Raw genomic sequence first — 12,065 nt, forward strand, 5'->3', positions numbered from 1 at the left:
TATGTGGTTATGTATATTGGATAAGAATGTTTGTTTTATATTTTCAGCCATTTCAGTGATTCTTTGATGAACAGTACTACTATTTGAAAAGCAAATCCAACCAAAAGACCTTTTTGCATTATCTCAATCATAATTTCTGCTATTCTTTTTGCTGCAGGCTTGACCAAAGTTTCACCAATTGTTTCCGCTGCACCACGTTTTGCTATTAATAGCAACCCATAACATGAAGCTTCTAAAGCCATCATATTTTTATCTCCTGACACGATCAACATCATTTTTTGAGATTCTTTAAAATTTTTAGTTTATTTTGAAAAAAATTCTACAGGTTTGTCCTTGTATTTATGTTTATAATTATGTTTCAATTCAAAATGGCAATTTAAATAGATGGTTTCATTTTTTAAAGTTTCACCACAAATGACAATGGTTCCTCTTCATTTCTCGTCCATGAAAATCCACATTTCAAGTAATTCACATCATATTTATGAAATTTTTTCATCTTCTTCCTAGTCAGTTCTTTAGTGATGTCAGACAACACATCCTTATCGATTGCATTTGATCCAGATACAATATCAACATTTTCTTGTTGCTTACAGCTACTTGTATGCTATATCGCTCTTTTTTGTGCATTTTATAAATCCAGTCTTTAACCAATGATCCATACTTAAGAATTTGAAATCTAAAAAAAATTATATTTATTACAGGTATTATAGCTTCCGTACATTATTAAAGCATTTATATCACTGTAAAAGTAGTACAAACCTATTAATCGTTATTTTAACTAACAACAAATTTGTAATATGATCAAATAATGAAGCACGGTGATTAATATCTGCTTAATTGTCTTAATTACATCTACTAATGATTCATATAATTACTTTTTTATCAGTTGCTATTGTATGCTCTTCGCATGGCTGCAGGCTTGCAATGTACGTTCATATACGAAGCGGAACGAAGATTCACGAGTGATCACCCACAAATTTGTGAACTATTCAAATGAAGCAGTTATCACAATTTGAGTAGGAGAATTCATACATAATATTTAATTTATTGAGAAATATATACGGTTAAAATAATTTTTTTCCCCTTAATAATGATTCCATGTGTTAATGGTGCACAGCTGAAAATTGCCATGTACTCCCTGAAGACCTTTCATGTACTCCCCAGGGATATGCATACCACACTTTGAGAAACACTGCTGTAGGGTATATACACCACCATCATCATCAAATTCTTGATATGTACCCTCAGAGTAGGTAGGGGGATGTGTGCAGGATAATTATGATAGTACTTCATGAAAAAGTTACATCATTACTAACTTCTGATATATACAATGGTGTCCAAAACCTAAGGACGAATGCTATTTCTGAAGATTACAATCACAAATTCAGATGAATCAGCTTGTGGCAATTTTTTTAACTGAAGATTCTGAGGGGAAAGTAGGTACACATTCAGAATTTTGAATTGCATGCAAAGTGGACATGTGGTAGCACTCAACAGGATAAAAGACAAAAGGCTGCATTAAACAAATTGTGTTTGAAGGAAGCTGTTTTCATGAAGGAATAAAGTTGCAAACTTGGTTGTCTTGTAATAGTCTGAAAGAGATCACCTAGATCAATGCTTCCCAAACTTATGGATGTAAAGACCCTCCTTGGAAAAATTTAAATATTTCACAGCCCCCATCGAAAAAAAAATCGTAATACAGACATATATTATTATAATATTTATTGTAACATTATAATAACACAGCAAATTTTGCAAAAATCAAATGCAAATATTACATTTTTAGCATCTTACATACACATTTGACATGGCACACTTAGTCTTAAAACATTTTAAAATTGTTTTCATTATTTCACAGCCCCTTGCAACAACACTAACAGCCCCCAAGGGGGCCACGGCCCACAATTTGGGAAGCGTTGAACTAGATGATTTCAGGTGGGAAAGAAATATTGGAATCTTACATAGCATTGTATCCAAGCTCTGGACAGCATTTCAAACCAATGGAATATGTTCCAGATGTTTGCTAAGAATTTGCCCCCACTCTATCATGTACTATGGAGCACGACAACAAATTTTTGGTTATAACAACAAAACATAATCGATGCACCATGGCAGGTCAGTTTGCAAGTTGGCTCCATTCAACAAAGATATCTCAACCAATTGTGGCAAGACATCTGCTTCAAGTAGACCTATATGCCTGTAGTCTGCATCCCTTTACCCACAGCTCATCATAGAGTATGTTTTCAGTTGTATCCATAAAAATTGGATAAGACACCAACAGGCTGAAGAACTTTTTATAGATAAGATTCATTTAAGTCTTTCCTCCAATTCTAGATGACACTCGATCTGGCATGAAAGTAGTACTGCTTATCATCATAAGAATGTTCTTGAAAGGGACAAATATGGTGGTGCTGGGGGTCATGGCATGGGGAGGCATTATGCTTAATGGATACACTGAGCTACAAGTGCTGGAATAAGGGACTATGGTGAATGATAGCGCAATGAAATTCTTCAATGTCATGTTCAATTGTTCTGTGGTGCTGCAGGCAAAGAATTCATTTTTATGGATGACAATATCACACCATATTGTACACAAGCAGTGAAGATACTTCTAGAGACTGAGGATATTAATAGAACTGAGTGGCCAGCATGCTCCTCAGATCTCAATCCCATGAAGCATGTTTGGAATGCAATAGGGAGATGCATTGTTGGTCAAAATTTCCCTGCAGAAAACAAACCTTATTCTTGTTCTATAGGAGTGGGCCAGTTTGCCTCAAGAATTTCTGAATCACTTGGTGCTAAGCATGGTACAATGTCATGGGAGCTGGATCACAGTTTGGGGTGGACATATTCCATACCGAAATGTTTCCCCACAGTTTTCTGTTATCACTGTACATTAATTTGTTAACTATGTCTTTAGGATATTTCTGTGTAATCATATTACACAGAAAACATTTTTTGTGTAATATGATTTATTAGTATGCTAATAGTATCATTTTTAGTATCAGTATAAATTTATGTCCACATTTGACTGTAGTCATGAAAATTTTTCATATACAGGTAAAAATGTAGTTCGTCCATAGCTTTTGGATGGTCAGTCATCAAATTCCATATACACAAGTATATAAGGAATTTGATGATGATTAACATTCAGTTTTTATACTATCTGAAAGCTCTCTGCCTAATTACCAATTACTAACATTTTCAATTGAAACGGATGTTACTTCCCATATTTAGATACACGGTATAAAATACCTGGAGAAAATGACAACTGCCTTAAATAATTCCAAGACAAAGAGGCATCTCTGACTTTCACACAATTTTTGCTCATCGAAAATAATTTTCTGCTAATGTATTAAATTTGCAGTGGGATAGAGGAGAGAACATAAGCGGCAACTTTATTTATTTATTATATTTCTTTACAAACTTTAATCCATCCAAAGTACTAATGTTCCATAGGTTTTACTTTTTTATTTGATCTAAAGGCTACTTTTCTCATATAAATTAAGTGTGCAACAGTGTTTGAAAAGTTGGTAAAATTCTAACTAGTGCATAAATCATATACTGAAAACTGTTACTTACAGAAGGACAGTAAAAATAAAATGTAAAATTTTGATCACTTCTTTTGTTAAAAATGTACAATGCACTTACTGAAATCTATAAGAAATTTCAATGCATCAGGCCACTGAATTTCTTCATCTTTTTCAGTTACAAAATAATGGCCATTAGATAAAAACTGAATAGTTTCAGAAGCTTCCCAAAACTGTGTCCCAGACTTGAGACTTTCCTTCAATATAGATCCAAAACTCCCATTCAGCATTTGCAGAGACTTTGAAGAAAGGCTACTTTTCTCATATAAAATCTAAATTTGAAAATAGTTAAAACAGACAAATAATTATACTGGACTATATATAAGATTTTGAAAATTCTAATTTTAAAGCAAAGTTAAATGATTTCAGTCTCTTTATTAATTAAGAAAGTATCTTTTGATGATTTATCCTATACCCTATCTCACCTGAGCATAAGAGAACCCTTTACAAACTTACACAGAAAACTATGAAAAGGAAAATGGATTGATACACAGCTATTCCTAAATTCACGATATATACATTATATCAATTTACACAATTGAAGGCAACTCTTAAACTCTCCCCTAGATTTCTTTAAGCAGGTTAAAATGTCTGTTATAAATTATAAAATGAAGAAACCAGGAAGTTGTGTGGTCTGTCCAGGGAAGTGGGTGGGGAGGTGATTAGCCAGAATTCAGTATCAGCATGTTTAGAAGGTCTACTGATCAATCACGAAGATGAAAATGAAGCAAAAATTTCTTATGCATGCTGGGCTATTGTTGGTGCTCAAAATTTATTCCTACTGGAAGGTGCCCTTTGTTTTCTTTCTCAATAGTGGTAGATAATCTCAGTCAGTTTTCAGCCTTTTGCTAAGGCAAAGAGGATTATTAGGTATTATTTCTAAGACATGGCAACAGCAGTAACAACATTTAGGACATTTTTAAGAAAACCAGTAACACTCAAAACTTTTATAATGATATAAACAATTTTTATATAAGGAAAAATGTAACAGACATCTACTTATAAACATTACAATAATTTCAGCGGTTGACTATTTACAACTGATGACAAGCCCAGAAGGAAAAGGTGGTGATGGCTGTAATAATTAAATTGTAAAATAGTCCATTTTTATAAGCATGCTTCAGTGGGAACAACAGCATTTTATTTCTTCTCTTAAAGCAATGAAATGAATTTTGGATCCTCAAATGCAAAATACTCCCTGTGAAAATTTCGAACTATCAAAAAACTAGACAAATCCCTCCATGCACAAGTAACTACTTGTGCATGGAGGGTTCTGAAATTTTTGTGATATTTTAAAAGTCTCACAACTGGAAAGCAAGTAATGCAATTAAAGATCATTTACTGTTAATGAAAATGGTGCAACAATGTATCTAAAAGTATAAGCATGATGAAGTCATAGAAGAAAAAAAAGTTTCCATACGTGCACAAAATTTAAATGTGATTTTCATACTATTTTCAAACATGCATCTGAAAACTACAAAAATAATTCATGCAGTATTTTCAGTAAAATGATAGAACCTGAAGGTTCCAAAGCACTGATTCAAAGAATAAAAGATGACAATTGCTACTGGAATAAATAAATGTATTTGCTAATACCGAATCTCACCTTTGAAAATATGATGTAATTTATTTCTTTTATTTAGACATATGCTACATGTGTCTAAATAAGGGACTGCATGTGGCTGCAAAAAAGCTATTTGCATATAGCTCTTAAAAACAAATAAAATAAATAAGATGTAAAGCAAAAAATTAAAACATTAAAAGAATTTTTGATGCAGGAAATTATAAATGGAACAAATATACTTTGTAAGTCAAATGGAATCAAAGGTTGCTCAATTCAAGTTAACTTGATAATGGACCTACAATCACCATTGAGGGAAATCTAGAATAAACAAAACCACTCATGTTTTTATCCTTGAAAACTTCTTACTGTTGTTACACCTGATATCTTAAGAATGTAGAATTCTCAGCTATCATGGTGTAACATGAAGAATAAATAAAATAAATAAAAAACCCTGCATAAAAGATAATAGTTGAATTAATTAAAAGAAAGATTCTTGCATCCAATAAAATATATAAAAAATAAAGGTGTTTGTTAAACTAACTAACAAAAGAAAGAATATATTAATATTGTGATATGATTTAAAAGAGAAAATTTAACTAAATAAGACAGAAAAGGATTATTCATAAAAGATGGTATGTGAGAGGCGAGAGATTAAAATATTTAAGTAAATTCATAGAGAAAATTTGAAAGGGGATTAAGTTAGAGGCTAGCACAAGAAAAACAACAGAAAATCGTTTAGGGCCAATTCCCGGATTGAGACATCATTTGGCTCGCCGACCAAAGGACGTTTGGCAGAAAAACGCCACCCTAATGTCGGTGAAGTAAAATCAAGAAGGGGGCGGAGAAAAGAAGTTAAAAAAGGTGCCGTTAGGAGAGCAGGTATAAAAGGGTTGGAAACCCCCCACCCATGAGGCTTTTTGGTTTTTGTTTTGGTTCTGTTCCCGAGGCGTTCTCTACGAGCTCCGTGGCATAGGTTTCACGCAGTTTTCCTGAGTGGAGATTGGGGTTATATCTCCGTCATCACAACATGGAAACAAAAGTGAGCAGGATTTCGATTCCGGATTTCCTATGTAAGAAGCGAAGAATGCCATAGTCAAAGAAAAGGAAACATGTTCTTTGTGTTTCAACTTCAGTTGAAACACAAAGTGACAACCACGAGAAAGGGAAAGCTATAAAGATATCGATATCCACGTCGCAAGTCGCACAGCTGTCATATAGATGATTCAAAGTGTGTCCTGAATTACGAAAGTTTAAGACCGTGTAAGCATAGTTCAACTCCAAAAGGAACGTAGGAGTAGCAGATTATCGGAGAGGTTATACCAAGCTAGTTCAATCAGAAAAAGGTAAAGGCCCATATGAAAAACTCAAGAAAGAAAGGTACTGTAAAATATATCTAATGTTAACTAAAATTTGTCTGTAATAAGTATCATTATTCTAATACGGAACTGTTGAAGTGACCAAGGAAAATTTATACTAGGACTTTAGTATCTGACAGAATATATTAAAAGTAAGCTGGCTAGTGTTAATGTTATGTGAATAATTAAGTGTCCTGAGAATTTTGCATGTCTATTGTAATGTATAGGAAAGTTAAAATGTCATATTTGTGTGTTAGTGCAGAAAAAGGTTTAGTTAATCTACTTAAGTTTGAATAGTTAAATAGTGTGAATTAATCTTATTTGTCCATGTCAAATGAATTTATGTTGAATGTGTATGGCAGCATGATCGTAATACTAGTTATGTGTTAGTGCAGTAAATGGTTTAGTTAATCTACTTGAGTTTGAATAGTTAAATAGTGTGAATTAATCTTATTTGTCCATGTCAAGTGAATTTATGTGTTGAATTGTTATGGCGGCATGATTGTAATACCCATTATTGGATCATAGCCTAATTACTTGTAATAAGTTAATGTTAGTTTGTAAGTATTTAGTTTAGCATTGAATTGAGTAATAACAAAAATTGAATTGTACCATGTTAAAGTTTTTAATAAACCTTTTGTCCAATGATAAAACAGTTGTCTGAAATTGCTGTCCAATGCACCACTTGAAAAATTACGAACCTAATCACGCAGGAAATTAATGTGTTAAGAAACGAGATAAAGTGTCACGACTGCAACATTGTTTCACTTTCAGACATATTTTAGTTCTTTCTCCTTGTTTTTGTATATAATATCTCAAACTAAATATCCCAAAAGGCGCAGTATAAATACAAATATTAGGGGTACTAAGGGGAGAAATAACTTAAGTATTAGAAAAAAAATTTTGGTGATATCTCGTGCGTAGATGATAGTTGAACATAGATAAAGGGGAAATAACTAGATAGAATAAAAATCGTAAATTGGGACACAACACTGTTCATTCCTTTTAACATAACTATAAATGCTCTTTAGATTCACCTTTTTGTTCTTAAGCCATGATTTCAATTCTTCTTTGTAATCTTTGGTATTAGATGTTTATATCTACCATAATTAACAAATGATTTACACACACAATGATTAACAGGAGTTAAGAAATTTCTTATAACAGTTCACATATTAAGTTTTGATCAGACAAGATGCGCAAAATGTAGGCAATGGGAGGAACTTAGTGAGTTAGATATTATGATAACCGACCTCATTACATTACGGACAAGAGAATCTCAACCTAGAGATGAGTAGTGTGATAGAAGGTGTGAATAACGAGCAAAATATGAATGAAAAAATAAGAGTGGCAAGCATGAAAGGCTTGAATGATTGTGAAGTTTTCGGAGAGTCTTCATTGGGAGAGTGAATGTGAGTAAGAGTGGATAACTCACAGAGAGAGAGAGACGAGCTGAAAGAGGAGGTGGAATGTCTCGGGAATGAGGAGTATGAAAGATGAGATTAGGCGAATGGAAGAGATGAATGCAAGGCGAATCAGAGTAGGAGTGAGAGAGAGTTATGGGAATGATAGAAGAGGAGAGAACAGAAACAGAAGAGAGGGAATGAGAGAGAGTTATGGGAATGACAAGAGGAGAGAGAAGAATGCGAGGGGAGTGCTGGACCAGGGATGGAGTGATGCCAAGACAACAGGGAAACACAGAGAGAAAGGGTTAGAGGGGGGGGGGGAGAGGGATGCAGGTGAGTAATCAAGGAACAGAGTGGTAAGAAGTGTGATGTATGGAGACTTGATGATCCATGGTGTGCAAGATAGGATGCCAGAGGAGTGTTTGCCTGGAGAAATGATAGAAAGTGTGGCTATGGCAATTAAGCAGGGTGAAAGGGTGAGTGAGATGATTGTGATGGTGGGCACGAATGACTTGAGAGGCAGTGTAATTGGGTGGTGAGAGATCTGAGATTCATGCTTGAGGTTGTACAAAAGAAAACGCAGAGAGGAAAGATAGCATGTGTTTTACCAAGGTATGATAATGATGAGCTGAGCAGAAATAATGAATAGCATAATAGTCAGAATGTGTCAGAAGAGTGGACTGGAATATGTGGAGCTTGGAAGGCATTTGAGGACAGAAAGGAGCTGTGTGCGAGAGACTGCTTGCATTTGAATGAGGAAAGACGTAGGCATCTGGAGAGACTGCTGTTTTCTAAATGAGTCGGTGTGTCAATGCAGAACTAGAATTCCCAGGGTGGATGGTAGCAGGGGTAGCCTCTAGTGGGAATGGGTGCTTGGGGGACATCAGGTAACACCGAGTCTAGTGGGGTCTGGAGAGGGATAATGATAGGTGTATAGAAGCAGTGACATTTTTATGCTTTATACTAATTCAGGGGTATCCGGAATAAAGGAGATGAACTGGTGGTATCACGCTTGAAAAGTCATCACTTATCATAAGCAGTACTCCACCACCATGTTTTCCCTTCCTATCCTGCCGAAAAATGCTGTACCCTGCTACTTCTATTCCTGTTATTATATCATCTTCTGTCAACCACGCCTCAAAGACTATTGGGATCTCTAAGGCGTCATTGACAGAAGATGATATAACAACAGGAATAGAAGTAACAGGGTACAGCATTTTTCGGCAGGATAGGAAGAGAAAACACGGTGGTGGAGTACTGCTTATGATAAGTGATGACGTATCATAAGAGTGGAGGCTTTGGAAGGCAGTGAGGTGTGAGGTAGAGGTGGACAAGACAGGATATTTAGTGGCTACAAGCCAAGGAGCACAGAGGGGTAGGGAGCAAGAGAAGTTTAGGCAGTTAATTTCACTAGTTTTTCTATTTGGGGACAGTGTCCACTTCCTATGTTTGTTTGTTGTTTTTTTCTTGAATAAGGAATTCATGATGTACAGGTTTTCCTGCAAATTCTATTAACCTTGCTGCTCTTTCATCTGAATGTTGTGTACCAATTCTAGCATTACAGTCTCCCCATTATAATTCGGAAATGGTGTTTTCCTTTATTGTAAAGTTGGGATACATCATGATAGAAGTCTTCAATTTCTTCATCCATATGACTTATTGCTGGTGCATAGACTTAGATGATCTTAAGAGTGTATCTTTTTGAGGTGAAAAATGAAGAGTAAAAGAGAAAAGAATGCAAGTCTATAGCCAAGTTATGACAGGAGTGAGCTGAGGAAGAAAACTACAACTGCAAATGATCATCATCATCATCAAATTCCTGCCATGTACCCTCAAGGGATGTACAGGATATGATAGTACTAAATGAAAAAAATTACATCATTACTAACTTCCTATCTACAATTTTCCTCCAAATCAGTCTGTTACTTGTCAAGACTCCAACATTATCAGATCTTATATTTCTATCGTCTAAGGCACTTTGTACCGTATCAATCCACCTATATCTTGGTCTTCCTCTGGGTCGTTTTCCTGCCAACCTGGCAGAGAACACTTGTTTTGCTAATCTTTTCTCTCCCATTCTATTTAAGTGACCATGCCACCTGAGATTAGCTCTGCTAACGCATTCCTGGATGCTGACAATGTCGTTCTTTCCTAATATCCTCGTTTTTAATATGATATTGCCATTGATGCAATCTGTTCACGCCTCTAATCTTTCTCAGGAGTCTCATATCTACGTTCTATAGTCTTTCGTCAAGTGTTTTACTTCTGACCCAACTCTCAGATCCATAAGTTAAAACTGGTTTGAACACCGTCTTGTATACAGCTAATTTAGTGTTCCGACTAATTTCTCTCATATTCCATATGAATTTATTCAATTGACTTCTACCATACTACCATACCAGCTTTGCTGATTCTGTTGTCTATTTCTATATTTAATTTACCATCTTCACTAAAAATTGTGCCTAAGTAGCTGAAATGTTTTACTTGTTCCACAGGTTCTCCATTCACAACACAGTTGATATTTTCAATGATTCTGCCTATTTTCATTGTCTTTCTCTTTTTATTGCTGACCTTCATACCATATCTATTACAACAGTTATTCAATTTAGTCAGAGAATCTTGCAGACTTGCAGCGGATTTGTTTAGAAGTATAACATCATCCGCATAAAGCAAAGAGCTGACATTAACATCTCCAATTTTGATATCATGTTTAATACCACTTTCCTTCATAATGTGATCCATATAGATAATGAATAACAGAGGGGATAATGTACATCCTTGTCTCACACCAGATTTAACATTAAACCATCGTCCTGTGCTTCCTTCAATTCTAACTGCTGACTTACAACTCAAATACAGACTAAGTATTGCTTGATATAATGCCACATTGACACCATATAACTGCAGCGTATTGAATAGCTTCTCTCTTGGCACCTTGTCATATGCCTTTTCCAAATCGACAAAACTTAAATACAGATCTTTGTTATATTCCCATGCTTTCTCTATTATTTGTCGTAAAGTGAAGATCTGATCCTGACAGTCTCTATTTGTCCTGAATCCAGCTTGTTCTTCACCAAGCTTTTCTTCCACAATTTTTCTCAGCCGTTTCTCAAGTATACTTGCATAGATCTTGCCAAGAACACTCACTAGGGAAATACCTCTGTAATTCTCACATTCAGTTTTATTTCCCTTTGTATATATGGGTACTATGAGAGCTCTACTCCAATCATCGGGAATTTGTCCATCTGTCCAGGCTTTCTGAACTATGCAGTGCAGCCCCTGTAAGACTTTTATACTACCATACTTCAGCATTTCTGGTCAAATATCATCTACTCCTGCTGCCTTTCCATTTCAAGCCTTTGATGGCTTTTTCTACTTCAAGTATGGATATGTATTCCTGACTGCATGCCTAGTCAGTGTTTTTTAGCACTGTGCTGTCATCACTGCTTGTTTCATTTAGCAAATTTTCAAAGTAATTACTCCATACTTCAAGGATATCTTTTTCTCCTGTTTTCATGTCATTTATCATCTCTAATTCCTTTTACAGCACTCTTTCCTCAATTCCTAAGCTTCTTCAACAACCTCCAGAATATTTTGCCACCTTCTTGATATTTATTTTCTATGTTCCTACCAAAGTCCTCCCATGACTTTTGTTTAGCTATTTTTACACAGTGTTTAGCATTCTTGCATTTGTCTCTATATTCTCTAAGAGCACAAGCTGACTTATTTGACAGGAACTTTTGATATGCTTTCTTCTTTTCCTTCACTGCCTCTTTAACTTCCTGTGTCCACCAGGGAGTTCTGATTTTATTATCTTTGCAGACAACCTCACCACATGCCTCTCTGGCAGAATCAATCAATATTTTCTTCAGAGTTTGCCACTGAATCTCCAAGGTTTGATTCCTGTTCTCAATCTCTTTCATTTTTTTTTCAATAATCTTTCTGTATCTTGGTCTACAGTTCACATCTGAGAGCTGCTCAACTTTTATTCGCTTTTAAACTGCAAATGAGTCAGTAAGAAAGTGTAGAAGAAATGATGTGCGTGCGTGCAGAATATGATGATGTATATATAAGGGTAACTTCGATGGTCAAAAGATCATCAGCAAACAAATGATATCAAATATCACCCTCTGTCCATCTTCAATATCAT

The 12,065-nt window shown here is 35.0% G+C and overlaps 1 protein-coding gene across 2 annotated transcripts in view; it reads right to left on the reverse strand.

The window, feature by feature from the left end:
- Msh6 (DNA mismatch repair protein Msh6) overlaps nt 1–12,065 on the reverse strand; it is a 429,489-nt gene that overhangs the window by 189,473 nt on the left and 227,951 nt on the right. For both annotated transcript variants that reach the window (XM_090406801.1, XM_090406800.1), the window contains exon 15: nt 3,652–3,862. In XM_090406801.1, coding sequence (XP_090262927.1) covers nt 3,652–3,862 — 211 coding nt within the window. The remainder of the gene's footprint in view (nt 1–3,651; nt 3,863–12,065) is intronic.

The sequence above is a fragment of the Typopeltis vanoorti genome, chromosome 17 (assembly GCF_054136105.1).
Source record: "Typopeltis vanoorti isolate ZY-2024b chromosome 17, IOZ_Tvanoo_1.0, whole genome shotgun sequence".
NCBI classification, from domain to species: domain Eukaryota; kingdom Metazoa; phylum Arthropoda; class Arachnida; order Uropygi; family Thelyphonidae; genus Typopeltis; species Typopeltis vanoorti.